At 41.2% G+C, this 16,648-nt stretch overlaps 1 protein-coding gene across 1 annotated transcript in view; it reads left to right on the top strand.

Annotated features, from left to right (window-relative positions):
* The window catches only part of LOC122801629 (septin-11-like), a gene marked incomplete in the record, with an annotated part of 1,221,166 nt that overhangs the window by 43,404 nt on the left and 1,161,114 nt on the right, over positions 1-16,648 (top strand). The window contains 1 exon segment of the mRNA XM_044071107.1: positions 16,249-16,311. Coding sequence (XP_043927042.1) covers positions 16,249-16,311 — 63 coding nt within the window.

Here is a 16,648-nt window from a genome sequence, read left to right as displayed (position 1 = left end):
AGAAAAAACAACTCGGTTATCCTACTGAAGTAAAATCCATCTAGATTTGTATGCATTCCTGTGACAGAAACAGTCCAGTATGAACTAGATTTTTCTGTTGTGAAACTAGAACAGATAATTCAGTCAAGAAGGTTATTTTTTCCCAAGTTACTGTCTGCTTTCTATTTTCCCACGAAAGTTTAATAAGTTACTTTTCAAGCTATTAAAGAACAGATGGGGGGGGTGGATATTTGGCATGGTCCGAAAAGCATATAGTGCTAAGGGCAAAATTGTATATCTCTTTGCACTCTTTTTTTGGGGAGAGCAAGCTTAGAGTATTTTACATGTTGTTTAGTGAAGCTTTGCAGGTGTTTGGTACAATCACTAGCATCCTGGGTAGTAGAAGCAGACCATACCCCAGTAGCTGTGGTAAGTAAAGGTATGTACATTTGGAAATGGAAAGAGTTTCTGACATTTCTGGCCAGTCTTTTCGTTTTAGCTTTGCTAGTCTTGTGGCATGATGACTTCCACAAATTCTGTTTTCATTTCTGCTGAATGATAAAAGCACTAACATGACTTTGGTGTAAGTATTTTGGAACAAATTTGTTTGTTTTTTTTTTTGCTTTGTAGTGCACTACTATGTGACTTTCATTTTGAAATTTTGTAATGTAACAAACATCCCCAGGAGTTCCCTTTTCTTGTTTCATAAAATATTGTAACCGCTCGTCTGTAAACCTTGACAGTTTTACTTCCACTCCTAGTCAGTTATAACAAGCTGTGTTTACTTTTCTTAGATTTTGTGCCATTGGTGCTGCATATAATGCAGAAAGGAGAGGAGAGAGGGTACCCTTCATACCTCTCAATCTCTGAGTAAGAAGTCTGGACAAAGCCATGAATGATGGGGGACAAAGGCCTAAAAATAGGGGCACTTTTTAAATATTGCTCTTACAAACTTAGAAAATTGGTAGAATAAAAGGCTTTGCATTAGCATGAATTTTTCTAAGGGTGTGAAATCTGAAACTCGAATGTCTGTCATTATTTTCTGACTAACCATCAATGATTTTCCAATGATTTGCAGGAAAACCGCAATTTTATGAGAAACCATAACTTGGAGGCAAAAATCTGGACATTCTGTGAAAATCTGTACAGTTAAGAGGTATGGTACCCTTGTCTGATACCATGCGTTGTATTTGCTGTTACAGAATCAAGGGCTAGTGGAGAAAGTATGCATTTACATGTACGGCTGTGTCTTGATTGAATGCTCATTTGACTGAATCACAAATGGCTGTTTGGCTGTTCTTTAGAAACGCAGGATCTTTAACATCCAAACCAAAGAGTAAAAAGCCGGACGGTTCACTTGTACTGACAAGGTCAAAAGAAGATCAAAACCTGCATGTCCACAGCTAGTGGGGTTTGGCTTTATTGGCCTAAATGTATCCATAAATACTTAAAAAGAAAAAGTAAAGTGTCATAGACATTCAGAAGCTATATAGTTGAAACACAAGCCATATAGTTGAAACACGTTGTCCTTAAGGGGCCATTTGCATATATCTCATGGGCTTCTTTGACAGGAGGTTTAAGGTATCACATAGTGGAAACTGTAGCTTGGCTAGGTTTTTTCTTGTAGTTTTTATTTTTTAATTATCAGACTGACAGGCTCTTTCTATGTGTGAGGGGATACAGTTTGTTTCCTGAATGCCATTCTTAGCTATTTCAGTTACTGCCAAGTTTAATTATTATCTACAAGTCTACCAGTAGCTCATCATCTCTTGCATTTTGTCTTCAGCCTTCTTAACCGCAATAACTTTAATCTCTTCTGTAGTAAACAATCTAGTTTGGTGTCTTGATTTTGTAGCTTGACAGCTGGAGGTCTAATTGGTAGAAAATTTTAGATTGCCGTTATTTCACTCTGAGATAACAACATTTCTTCTGTGTAAATGTCAGCAGTAAGCCTGGAAGACCTTTACAAGGGTACGCAATTATAGTAAGTGAAGCTAATATTAATACAGTTGAAAGTGTTTGGCCAGTAGTAAGGCTTTCAGGAGTGGCCAGAGCTGTCACCAAATATAAGTACTCTATTCTCGAAACGACCAGCCACAGTGACACATTTAAATATATTTAACAGTAAATAATAAAAGAACATGAAAATACTAAATATTTATTTACAATAAACACCAGAGTTTCAGTCACAGGAAATATTAAAAATAACACGGGTGGACGGGTTCACACAGTTGCAGAAAAAAAAAAATACTTAACTAATCTCACTATATTTTCCTGACTGATCTAACAAATTGTTATTCCCTGGTTACTTACTAGAGCAAGACAAGATGAAATAGGTGATAGATCCTTCTTTGTCACGTTACTTCAGTCTCACCTAGTATTAAAATATCATTTTAGTGATGGATTACAGAATGACATCCCATACATCTGGTCATCGGACTTCTGGTTCCCATGCTCCCCCCCCCCCTTGGCTAGAAGCTGTTAGGATTTAACACACGTCAATAATACACACACACACACACACACACACACACACACACACACACACACACACACACACAAAAACTTTGCTAAGATTTGCTGCAGCTCCTGGAAGTCATAAAACACTTTCAAACCTCCACCCTTCCAGAGCAGTAATTAGTTCACCCCAACCCAATGACAATGAAGGAAGCTTCTTTGTACAGACTTCTATCTTTGGCTGCATTGAGAACTGTAAGATACAATCTTTATGGCCGAAGCCAGGTAATTTAATTTCAAACTATTTTCAGAGTTTGAGATTAACCTCTTTTCTCTCCCAGTATCCTCTGTCAAAACTTACATTTAAACACTTACAATAATACATTTTTCTTCTTCTGTCCAGCAGGATACACCATTGGTACATTTTTAAAATGAGCAGCTTCATAAATCAGTTTAATCTACATATGACATATAATTCTTTACAAAATTACAGCTAGCTGTGCTGGCATTTGTTAACACATCCACTGCCCTACTTCTTGTGGCATAGCTGGCAATACCTCACATCGTCCCAATATCCTTCATAGTTTCCCACCAGTCTCTCTCTGAGTTTTCCAGTTTTCAATTGACATTTCTAATCCGGTAGCAATTTGTTTAAACAAAACAGAAGTTTGCTGTCTTTTGAATAGCGTGGAGAAAATGTCCAACATCTTGCTGGTATTGCTGTTGTACACATGCTTTAACTTCTGGATTTGGGCTGCATGGTTTGAGGATGATATGTTTTCAAAGCCTTTTCTGGATGTGGATGTTTCAGTATTGCAATTGTTTTATTGATCTGAGATGAGGATTAAAAACTAGGGGAGTATTCAGTTGCCTTGCAGGGAATAAATGTGAACAATAGACATAAGCTAAACCAATGGTCTGCAGTATTTTTTAAAGCATATAACAGGGTAGTGTTGGGCGTTGGTGTTAATCATTAACCCTGTTTGAACATCATAATGCTTTGAAACTATATTATCCAGGCTCTTCCTTAAGTGTCCTAATTGCTGTAAGTCAGCTTAAGATGCACTTGGCGGATAATAAATCATTACCACTGAGAGTCATTGGGACCTTTGGTATTCTGCTGCCTTGACCAGTAACAGGTACATTCTTATTTAATAACAATGCAATTCATTGTTCTGCAGAGGCAATATAAGATAAATACCCTTTAAGCTAGCTAAAATTGGGCAACTTCAGGTGTTCAAGCACTCAGAATTGTTTGTGGGTTATATTTCCAGATGTAGGCAAAAAACAAATCTTGTGATTTTAATGGGAAATAAGTGAATGCCCTAAAATTTAAGAAGTGGTGATGACTTCTGAAGAAAATATCCAAGTTTCTTGTTAGTCATTGGCAATATGTAAATCATCCTGTTATAGTTTTTGCCTTGTTGTTTAGTATATGCCTTCATAATTTATTACTTTAGAGACTAATAAGAATGGTGCATGGTTGTTCTATAAGTGTGCTGAATATCATTGTCATTGTAACCCATAGTGATGGAACACAATGTTAAAGAAACTGCTAAAATTGAAAAGAGCATTTAAGGCCTGCAACTGAAGTCTAACAAACTATGGGGCAATTAAATTCTACAGCTAGGGGGTATAAAAAAGGGCATTTTTGAATTTAAAAGAAATTGAGAACCTAGATTCCTTGGCAGTCTGCAAGGCAAACACCTCAAGTAGCCCTGACACACACCAAAGCTTTGGGAGGGGGAATATGCAGGTGGCAAACAGAGCATGAGGGAATGTGTTTCAGATGACCTCCAGGTCACGGATGAATATGTCCTTCATCTGTTCCAAAAGTGCTGCAGCTCTTGCAGGGAGAAAAAGTGGCTTCAATGTAGAAAAGGCATGTGGAACATTCTTGGGATGGAGAAGTGTAAGGACTACCAGATACTTTTATCTGGAATGTGGCTTTAGAGGCATACATACAGGCTAGGTCGTACCACTCCCTGCCATCCACATTTGGGAAAGTGAAACAAGGTAACCCTTTGACTTAATGTTGGGGAAGTTTACTTTTATACTTCGCAAGGCAGCTGCTTCAAAATATGTCAGTATTTTACTGAGGTGAGACTGATCAATCCATCTCTTTCATGATGGTACAGGCTTTGTTAATCTCTTGTGTGAGTTCAGTATATTTATGAAATGCAGTGGTTTTGTACTGCTCTGATATGACAGCAATCTATGGGTTGCTGCACAATTCTACCCTGCCTTTCGTCAGAAGTTTCCCATCAACAAACCATTGTACAGAATCACTTATGTACTGTAAGGTCTTTGGTAGTAAGAAGCAATATTGTCCACTTTGGTTACTGTATCCCTGTAGTACCTAGGAATAAACAACTAAGATTTTATAGGCCAGTCCTTGGCATGGACTTTTTCTTATCTCCCTTAGCAGCTTTGTGGAAATGGTGTATTCCATGGACCAATGCTCTATGTGTTGGCAAGTTTGCAGTGATTCCTACATCCCTCAGATCACAAAGCTCTTGGAATAGTTGGCAGGGTGACTTTTACACAGTGCTCTTTGCTTCAGGTCAGAGAGGAGGGTATATGTGGCTACATCGCTAATGCTGGGCAGACAATTGTGTAAGATTTTTCAGCATTTCTCCTAATGGTGTTCTTATGACAGATCTATACATTTGTCAGTGGTCTTAAAGTGACAAACCTACTATAATTTTCCTTTTTATCTAGCTATTCTTTTTTGTATAGGTGCCTGTTGATGAGGAACAGTCTTTTGCCTTGCTGGCTCTGTACATAGAAGCATATGTGCCGAAGTGTCCCTGGTGGTCCAAATACTTCCTGTTCATTATTTCTCTCCAGTACATTTTTGTGTGCTCAGTTAGCCCTTTCCTGCAGGGGAGTTCCTTTCCCATAAGAATAATGGGAAAAAAGACCGTATGTGGATGAATATTAAATGCTCAAAGTCAGAAAGGTGCAAGAGAGAGAGTGATGTTTCTGTGTGTGTCTGTCTGTGTGTCTGTGTCTCTGTGTGTCTGAAGTGTACCAAAACAAGCGATCTGATGTAAATTTTCATTCATTCCTCACGAGTTGGTTCCAGATCTGACTAGGCTGGTATTTTAGCTTATAGCCATCAAAACACTCTCTCAGGCTCTTCCTTTACTCATAATGCACCAACCCCTAACATACCTCCGATCTCATTTGCCACTTTAGCATTTGGACATGGTGTCCTTAAGCTTTCAAGCGTTTAATATTTTGAGGTATGTGTTTCTACTTTTTTGATATTTTCAACTCTAAAACCCAGTCACTGGGGATGCACAAGCCAGTGCATTTCTTTGTGCCAGTCCCAAACCCTGATAAATGGGGAGGGTTGTGTCAGGAAGGGCATCCGGTGTAAAACTTTGCCAAATCATTCATGCGGACAGCAGTAAATATTTACATACCGGATCAGTCGAGGCCCAGGTTAACAAAGATCGCCACAAGTACTGTTAGTCAGCAGGGTGCTGGCAGAAATTGGGCTACTGTTGGCCAAAGGAGGAGAAGAGGGGGAAGGCATGGCTGAATGCAGGAAGAGAGGAGAAAGGCTATGACTGTGGTCGTCAGGGTCAGAACTTTGAATGTTGGCAGTATGACTGGTATAAGGAGAGAGCTAGCCGATATGATGGACAGAAGGAAGGCTGGTATATTCTGTGTGCAAGAGACCAGATGGACAGAAGGAAGGTTGGTATATTGTGTGTGCAAGAGACCAGATGGAAGGGGAGTAAGGCTGGGTGTATCGGAGGTGGGTTCAAATTGTTTTATCATGGTGTGGATGGGAGGATAAATGGTGTAGGAGTTATCCTGAAGGAGCAGTATGCTAAGAGTATTTTGGAGGTGAAAAGAGTGTCTGATAGAGTGATGTTTATGAAGCTGGAAATTGATGGTGTAATGAATGTGGTTAGTGCATATGCTCCACAAGTTGGGTGTGTGATGGATGCGAGAGAAAGATTTTGGAGTGAGTTGGATGAAGTGGTGATGACTGTACCCAAGGGTGAGAGAGTGGTGATTGGAGCAGATTTCAATGGGCATGTTGGTGAAGGGAACAGAGGGGATGAAGAAGTGAAGGGTAGGTATGGTGTTGAGCAAAGGAATGCAGAAGGTCAGATGATAGTGAATTTTGCAAAAAGGATGGACATGGCTGTGGTGAATACATATTTTAATGAGCGGGAGGAGCATAGGGTGACTACAAGAGTGGAGGAAGATGCACACAGGTAGATTATATCTTATGTAGGAGGGCCGGTTTGAAGGAGCTTGGAGACTGTAAAGTGGTGACCGGGGAAAGTGTAGTTAGGCAGCATAGGATGGTGACCGGGGAAAGTGTAGTTAGGCAGCATAGGATGGTGGTTTGTAGGATGACTGTGATCAAGAAGAGGAGTGTAAGGGCAGCACCAAGGATCAAATGGTGGAAATTGAAAAAGGGTAATTGTGAGGTGGAGTTCAGGGAAGAGTTAAGACAGGCACTGGGTGGCAGTGAAGAGTTACCAAATAGCTGGGTGATTACAGCAGAGCTAGTAAGGGAGATGGCTAGAAAGGTGCTTGGTATGACATCTAGACAGTAGACAGAGGAAGGACGACAAGGAGACATGGTGGTGGAATGAGGAAGGAAGGACGACAAGGAGACATGGTGGTGGAATGAGGAAGTACAGGAGAGTATACAGAGAAAGAGGTTGGCAAAGAAGAAATGGGATTATCAGAGAAAAAGAAGGTAGACAGGAGTATAAGGAGATGAGGTTCATGGCAAAGAGAGAGGTGGCGAAGGCTAAGGATAAGGCATATGAAGAGTTGTATGAAAGGTTGGACACTAAGGAAGGAGAAAAGGACCTGTACCGATTGGCTAGACAGGGACTGAGCTAGGAAAGACAGAGGGACTGAGCTAGGAAAGATGTGCAGCAAGTAAAGGTGATAAAGGATAATGAGGCAAACATACTCACAAGTGAGGAGTGTGTTGAGCAGATGGAAAGAGTACTTTGAGGGGTTGATGAATGTAGAGAATGAGAGGGAGAGAAGGTTGGATGATGTGGGGATAGTGAATCAGGAAGTGAAGCAGATTAGCAAGGAGGAAGTAAGGACAGCTATGAAGAGGATGAAGAATGGAAAGGCTGTTGGTCCAGATGACATACCCGTGGAAGCATGGAGGTGTTTAGGTAAAATGGCTGTGGAGTTTCTAACCATAGATTGCTTTTGGAAAGTGAGACTATGCCTGAGGAATGGAGCAAGTGTTTCGGTACCGATTTTTAAGAATAAAGGTGATTTGCAGAGCTGTAGTAACTACAGAGGATTAAATTCATCAGTCACAGCATGAAGTTGTGGGAAAGAGTAGTGGAAGCTAGGTTAAGAAGAGACGTGATGATTAATGATCGGCAGTATGGTTTCATGCCGGGAAAGAGCACTACTGATGCGATGTTTGCTCTGAGAGTGTTTATAGAGAAGTACAGAGAAGGTCAGAAGGAGTTGCATTGTGTTTTTGTAGACTTAGAGAAAGCATATGATAGGGTGCCTAGAGAGGAGTTGTGGTACTGTATGAGGAAGTCGGGAGTGTCCGAGAAGTATGCAAGTGGTGCAGGATATGTACGAGGGTAGTGCGACAGTGGTGAGGTCTGCAGTGGGAGTGATGGATGCATTTAAGGTGGAGGTGGGTTTACATCAAGGATCAGCTCTGAGCCCTTTCTTATTTGCAATGGTGATGGACAGGTTGACAGACGAGATCAGACAGGAGTTCCCATGGACTATGATGTTTGCAGATGACAGTGTGATCTGTAGTGAGAGTAGGGAACAGGTGGAGGAGACCCTGGAGAGATGGAGATATGCTCTAGAGAGAAGAGGAATGAAGGGCAACAGGACTAAGACAGAATATATGTGTGTGAGTGAGAGGGAGGATAGAGGAATGGTGAGGATGCAAGGAGTAGAGGTGGCGAAGGTGGATGAGTTTAACTACTTGGGATCAATAGTTCAGAGTAATGGTGAGTGTGGAAGAGAGGTGAAGAAGAGAGTACAGGTAGGATGGAGTGGGTGGAAAAGAGTGTCAGGAGTGATTTGTGACAGATGAGTACCAGTAAGAGTGAAAGGGAAGGTCTACAAGAGGGTAGTGAGACCAACTATGTTATATGGGTTGGAGACAGTGGCATTGACAAAAAGGCAGGAGTTAGAGCTGGATGTGGCAAAGTTAAAGATGTTAAGATTTGCACTGGGTGTGACGAGGGTGGACAGGATTAGGAATAAGTATATTAGAGGGTCAGCCCAGGATGGAAGGTTTGGAGACAAAGCCAGAGAGGCAAGATTACGTTGGTGTGGACATGTGCTGAGGAGGAATGCTGAGTATATTGGGGAAAAGATACATGAAGCTACCAGGTAACAGGAAAAGAGGAAGGCCCAAGATAAGGTTTATGGATGTGGTGAGAGAGGACATGCAGGTGGTTGGTGTGACAGAGCAAGATGCAGAGGACAGGAAAAAATGGAAACAGATTATCCGTGTGGCGACCCCTAATGGGAACAGCCGAAAGAAGATGGTGATGATGATATCTTCAACTCTAACTCTCTCTAACTTTTTGCAATGTATCTATTTATAAATCCTCCCTTTTTACACTTTTTTTTGTGTAGTCTAGTTTACCATTGTTGGTATTCTCTTTTTCTCCCTTACAATTAATATTTTTAACTTTTTATATTCCAAGTCATCATAGCAAACAAAAAAAATTCCTTAATTTCTTTAAAATGTTTGAAAAATGCCCTTCTGGCTTTAAGAAATGCAAGAAATATGGGCACAAGTTGCCTTTCTCAGACACTTATGTTTTATGCATCTACTGTTTGGGCCAAGGCCATCTGCAGAGTTTAATCCGTGAGCAGTGGCAGATAGGAAGAACAAGTTAATACTGAAATAATTGCTTCCCTCATCTTTTCAGAAGCTGTTTCTGAGGCTCAATCCACCAAACGCAGGACAAAGGGGCCTTCCTTTGTTTTTAAGGCCTTCAGAGTCCTCTACTCCATTACTGGAGTCTGCCATGGAAGCATCAAAGAAAAAGCATAGGTCGGATCTGAAAATTGCTCTTGCCCAGCCGGCGTTGGAGTTGGAGTCACAAAGGCTTCCTCAGATCCTAGCTGTTCTGATCTGAGGCCTTTGCCTAAGACAAGGTATTCCCATTCTTTAGACCTGGTAAGCTCTAGAGTACCTTCCCCTTTCCTTAAATCACACCTGCACTCTAGGTCTCCATCAGTGGCTTCCTCGCATTCTTCCAGAAGTCTGACTGAGGCTGATGTGGACAGAATGATGAGGAAATTTCTCTCTGTGCAGATACAAATGGATGTTCTTCCAGCTCCTACTCCTTTGGGTCAGGAAGACAGTATTTCTACTACTGCAAAAATATCAGCTCCTTCTCCAATCTGACCTGTCATTTGGGAGCCCCTGGATCTGAGCCCTCTGGGTCTGTATAATTTGGATCCGAAGATGTGTGCATCTTCGGCTCGAAAGCTATCTCTGAGTAAACTGGCTCAAAAATGTTTTTGGAGCTGGTTGACTCTCTCTCCCTATCAGAACCAAGGCATTATTTAACTCCAAAGTTTTTGGAGCCATCTCTCCCCCTTGGAGCCTTGGAATTAGCTTGGCTCTGACCTCTTCCTTGAGTGGATGGCTGCCTGGGCAGGGGGAGCTGATTGAGTGGAAGCATGGGTTCTCAGCTCCTTTGTCTCCCCCCCCCCCCCCCAAAGGCTCTGCCTTTGAGGTGGTGAAGAGTGTTCTCTGCTTAGATAGGACGGATGGATCCTAACCACTGTGATCTTCCCTCTGGATCCTGTGTATCTGCTCCTTGAGCCCTATCATTCGATGCCACAGGAACAACCAGTCCAAAGTGTTGAGGTTACCCAGCAGGGTATATCTACCTCTTCAAAGACTTCTCTGGAGCACCCCACTGAGGAAGTCATTAGAAAGAGGAAGTGCAAGAGGAGGCACTTAGACTTCTCTCAGGAGTCAACTACAGAAGATACTTTCAATGAAGGGGAAGGGTCCCCAACATCACCACCCAAAGACATCTCATTTAGAAACTTCCTTGAAATCCTTTAGCAGAGGGGTGGTTGGTCCTTCAGTAACCCTTCTTCGGAGAAATTGGTATTCCTGGAGGCCTTTGGAGTTGGTCTATCTACCTCCAGGGTAACTCTCCCCATCTGTGAATTGATTGACTTGAGCTTTAGACGGGCGTGGAAGGATCCTGACACAGCCAAAGCAATCCCCAAAAGACTGGATTGAGTTCTGAAACCACCTGTAGGAAGGGAATTTTGGTACAAGGGAGTGCCTGTAGATGATATGGTCATGGTGGGGGCCACCAAGAAGGAACTTGCTGAGCAGAGTTCCTCTGTCTGTACCCCTAAAATGGAGTCTTGGACATTGGACAGATTTGGGAGGCGTGTGTATGCTTCAGCAATTTTTCCCTTCAGGCCACTGAACTACCTGCCGCACTTTACGAGACTACAAAGGGACTTGATAAAGGAACTGTCCAATTCCTATTCAGGGACCACTACTGCTGAGACTCTTGACTTCTGTGGCCTCTCAGTTGGCAGCCCTACAATCTGTTTGTAATTCATCCATGAGACTTATCTCTCATGCAGCTGAAGGAACCTCAAGGGCAGCAGATTCAGGAATTTCCATTAGGAGACATGCCAGGATGCACTTGTGTGATTTTCCAGAGCCCTTCAAGTACTCATTCGTCAATGCACCCTTTGACAGCATTTTGTTATTTGGTCCTAAAGTGAAGGTTGCATTCTCCAGGTGTGTAAAAGATGGAAAGACTCTGTCTGCAGTGGGTATACATTTTTCACCCCTTTGAAGAACCTTTCGAGGACTCCATGAGGTGGCCAAAAAACATGGTTCAGAAAGTTCTAGGGTCGTTTCCAAGATCCATGTGGAGATTGTTGTTCCCCAAGGGGAAGAGTGGGGAACTTGAATGAAAAATGCTACCCATGCAACAGAGGAGGCCCGCAGAACCAGGGGTTGTAGAGATTCCTTCCTTAATAGACCCTACCAGCACTCCTCAAAGGAGGCCCGATTGTTCCACTGTGGAGGCAGTTGGGGGTTAATTATCTCTGCACCAGAGAGCTTGGGTAGATATCACAAAATATAAGCGGGTGCAGAGAATCATTTCCAGAGGTTACATACTACTACCCTTTTCCCTTCCACATCCATGTGTATGCATATTTCCTGATGATCCACCCAGTCAGTGGAAAGCAGCAGCACTAGAAATACAAAAGCTACTAGAAAGTCATCCAAGAGGTCCCATCAGACCAGATAGAATCTGCAACTTGAGATTCTTTTTAGTGCCAAAGAAAACGGGGGACTGGAGACCAATTTGGATCTCAGCAACTTGAACAAATCAGTTTGGCACACACAGTTCCAGATGGTCACTGTTCAGTCCCTTCTGCCCTTTTTGTGCAAGGATGACTGGATGTGTTTTTAGTATGCATTCTGAAGGTCTATTACATACAAATGAACAGACAATCCAGAAGGTATCTGTGCTTCCAGCTGAGAGTTGGTCATTACCAGTTAAGAGCACTGTGCTTTGCTCTCACTATAGCCACAGGGTGTTCACCAAATGCATGGCAGTGGTAGCAGCTCACTTCAGATTGCAGGTGGTTTGAGTGTTTCTGTACATGGATGACTGCTCTTTACTGCCCTGATCAGGTATCTGCTAATAAGAGCATGAGGTCAGGCACTCCATGGTTTCAGTGACAGCTTCTTTTCCCCTCTCGAGTACAAACCATCAAATTTCAGGTCAGAAAAATAACTCGCAGTACCACAATCTAAGCCCGATTGATTCTACAAACCTTGTGATCAATATCATTGGCTATAGTCCTAGTTTCTTTAGCAATATTTTACATGAGAATTCTTTAGTGGATATTAGCAGCACAGTGGTCTATTCTTTGCCAGCACATGTTATCCCAAATAAGAATCACACACGCATGCAAGAGTTACCTTTGGTGGTGAAATTGATCAGATCAGGTTTTACAAAGCCATCCTTTCATTCTCCCTCAGCCGAAGGCCATAATGACCACAGATGCTTCCCATATTGGGTGTGGGGGGGGGGACTTCTGGCGAAAACAGTCCAAGGCAGTTGGTCTCCAGAAGAGGCCAACATGCATATCAATGTCATGGAAATGAGAGTAATGCTCTTAGCATTGCAGATATTCCAAGACTTTCACCCTTTTGGGACAATTGCGATTCAGACAGACAGTATGTCAGTGGTTTGGTACATCAACAAACCAGGAGCAATGAAGTCTTACCCCTTGTGTTGAGAAGCCCTCAGAGTGTGGAAATGAGTGATCTCATCCAACCATTTTCTGATAGCAGGGCACATTCCAGAGAAGTCCAACTTGATGGCAGACAAATTGAGCAGGTCCATTCTACTACCTCATGAGTGGTCCCTTAACTTGAGGGTTGCAGAAATGATTTCTCACCTATGGGACTAGCCTTGTTACAATCTTTGTGTCTCCCCTAAACAACAAGTGCAGCAGCTTCTTTGCCCTAATCCCTCCTCCAGGGAAATCAGTGAGAGAGACTCTGCTACACGATTGGCCCCCCAGTCTCCTCTCTGCATATCACCCAACTCTCTTGATCCCAAATTTGTGCAGAAAACTTTCTGGATGAACAAAGTCATCCTCATTATCCATCCTTGGCATATTTGGTTTACCTTTCTTTGGCCTCATCTAATTTACCCACCTTAGATTATGGGTCTGATTCCAGACCTCTTGTCTCACTCGAGAGGCATGGTTCACCCACATATCTCAAATCGAAAGCTGACACCATGGTTTCTCCACTTCTGTCAATAGTCAGATAACCTGTTCTGTCATCCCCTGTCCATCATATGCTTTTATCTTCTCATAAAGCTTCTACAAGAAAACTTTACAAAGTTAAATGGAAGAGGTTTATTTTTCGGGTGCATCAGAAACAATTGATCCTTTTTCAGCCCCTATACAAAGTGTCCTTGAATTTTTGGCAACCATTTGTCAATGAAGGAGCTAGCTCCACAACCATTAGAGTTCAGTTAGCAGCTGTCTCTAATTTTCACTTTTGGATATGAGAATTCTACAGATTTCATTGAAACTTTGTAAGGCCTTGTTGAGAGGTTCCCTTCTTTTGAGACCTCCTTGTATAGATCCAACTCCTCCATGGGACTGCACTATCTAGTTCATTTCTTGTTTTGAACAGCAGCAAAATGTAATGTAAAGTTTCTGACCTAGAAAACACTTTTTAGTAGCAATTACCTCTGCTAGAAGTATTTCAGAACTTCAAGCATTATCTTCTAAACTTCCCTACTTGATTTTTCACAGGGATAAAGTACATGATGAACCAATCCTCCTTTCCTTCGTAAGTTGGTGTCAGAATCTAACATCAACCAGTCCATTAATCTGTCAGTTTTCTTTCCTAATTTTGCAAACAAAGGTGAATATATGTTACACTTCTTGGATTTCACAGACAATTATGTTTCTAGTTAACGCAGAACAAAAGAAATTGGAAAGATGGATCAATTATTTGTCTCCTTTGCAGATTCTAAATTGGGTAAATAAGTTGCAAAGGTAACTTTAGCAGGATGGCTGACAGGTAAGATGGATCTGTCCTTGCTAAAGGCTTTTAAGAGCCCAATCAACTAGGTCTATAACTATTTCTTCAGTGTTTCTGTCTAGGGCTTCCATGGACGACATATGTGTGACTGTAACTTGGGTCAATTCTTGTGCCTTTATTACTCATTATAAACTGGATCTGGTCTTGAGGGTAAGAGCAGGGCAGCCTTTGGCTCAACTGTGGTCAGGAATATCCTTCCTTAGAGCCCACCTGGGATTTTTAGGTAGCTGAGGACTATTGATAACATCAGATGAAGAAGTTATGTACTCACCATAACATTCCATCTTTGTTGTCCATATTCATTATACTCAACTCCCCACCTACCAACCCCCAACCTTTTTCACAATTGATTTCTGGACGAACTTCCGTTTATAAAGACAGTCCTTCATGTTGAGCTCCCGATATGGCTTCTTTTGTCAGGAATATACTTCCTACTTTGTCAACCAGCAAACAAGATCTGAGGTATACTAGGGGCTGGTACATTATGGTTAAGGAGGAGAGCGAGAGTTTTTAGTGGCCACGAGCTAAAGTCAGATCCGGACCAAGATGTTTAGGAAGAATGAAATTGGGCAACACAGACGGAGCATTATAGTAAGCCCCCTTAGCTCCTTCATACCTGCTGTAACTTGAATTGGCATAAGAGCAGGGAAAGGAGAAACTCCTTAACCCCACTGTTAGCCGATGTTGGACAAAACAGAAATAGGCCCCTCAAGCCAACAGTTCCTATTTCGACAAGTGAAACAGTTTGCCCAAAGAATTAATTAAAACAAAATCGTGTGTGTGTGTGTGTGTGTGTGTGTGTGTGTGTGTGTTTGCCTCTGTGTATTCTTATTGTCCTTTCATTTATAGTTCTGAAATACTCTTTGAATGCGCTAGAAGCATGGCATCTACCTTTTTCTTTTCTCATTCTTGCTGCTGCCTATATCCTATACTTTCAAGTCTTTCTTTCATTCTTTTTTTTTTTTAAGGCTTTCAAAACAGTTAAGCCAAGTATGCTGCTTAAACTTGCTGGAGTTGAATGTAATTCCTGTATTTGTATATGCCGAGCAGGAGTCTTGCTCATCTGTAGAGCAGCTTTTATACAGCGTTGTACCTCCAGATTGTAAAGTCTGTTTGTTTTTTTTTTTTTTTTTTAATAATGTCAAGTAACATTTTTATTGGTCTAAATAAACATCCCGCAAATCGTGGATTTCTAGCTGTCTCATCATAATTGCCATAACCAGAAGTTGCTCTTTTGCTGTGAGTTTTTGGGTTACTGAGTGAAAAGGTTACTGAGTGAAAAAAATGTAATGTGCTGTTTTTTTCCCAAATGACTGCTGTAAAAGAAAGATGTGATCGTATTTTAAACAACCCTTGCCTTGATGCTACGTATCCAAGAAATATTTCATGTTTATTTTATTTTTTTGTGAGTACCCTTGGTTCCTACAGCTTCTTTTTTGTGTGAAAAGTTGGAGTTAAATTGATAGTGCTAATATTTGTAACGGTTATAGACTGCATGTCTGCATCAATACTGTGAAAATAATGTGAAGCATAGATGACTGTAGTCTCTTCTGGGATACTGCATGAAGGTGAGAAGCTGAAGTAGATGTTTTACATTCATTGACTGATTTTTGAGAGATTGCAACAAGCGTTCTTTTAAATGCATAAAAATACTCATTGCTATACACATTTTTGTAAATGTATCTAAAACACTATGTAAAAGTGAATGACTTGCAGGCCATTATTAGAAAGCTGATATCAGAACACAGTTTTATTGCTGATACTGTACATCTGTAAGGTTTAGATACTAAGCTGTAACATTTTGAAAAATTATTCTTGTATTGCATTAAAAATATTGACTCTTCTGCATTCGAAATGAAACTTAAAACTACAAAAAATAACCAGTACTTTTGATAGTTACCATTGTAAAGATTTATTTTTCCTTTAGACCTTATGTTTTGTGAAGTAGTATTATCTTTTCTGAGCATAGTACAAAAAATGTTGTCAGAAACCTATCGGGATTCGGCATCATTCCTATTAAAATGCTTATATGTCAAAGACTGTAGTTAGGGCACAAAGAATCAAGTATACCAATGCTTCTTTAAGTAGTGATTGATGTAATTGGTTCATGTTTTTAAAATTATTGCAAATATTTATAGAAATTTTATGCAGCTATTAACGGTTCATTTTGTTGATCCTTGCTTTAGCTTTATCAGTCCAGATTGGAAAGACCGTCTAGTAGCCCTGCAGAGGAAGTACCAGATGAAATGGTGAGATTGCACTAAATTTAATTTTAATCGGATTAAAGTGATTGTAGTGGTAATGACTGAATCTACAGTTCCAGGTGTAGGCTCATCATTTTTTTTATTGTGCTTCATCTTAGCAGCTGAACATTTACAAATCCTGGACAGTATGAAGCATGTCAGCCATCACTGCAGAAACAAGTTGTTCGTCTTCGTGATCTCACTAATTGCATGTACACAGTTCCAGTTAAAGCCATAGCTAACATAATGAGGTTGGCATCTCACCCAGCATTAGTTTCTCTGCTTCCTCTCCATTTACTGCTGGGATAGCCTTTGTCTCCATTTGACCCTAAAATGGATTACG

The sequence above is a fragment of the Protopterus annectens genome, chromosome 5.part0, assembly GCF_019279795.1.
Source record: "Protopterus annectens isolate FY-2018-M chromosome 5.part0, PAN1.0, whole genome shotgun sequence".
NCBI lineage: Eukaryota > Metazoa > Chordata > Ceratodontiformes > Protopteridae > Protopterus > Protopterus annectens.
The sequence above is the reverse complement of the archived record's forward strand: the minus strand, read 5'-3'. Positions and strand labels throughout refer to the sequence as shown.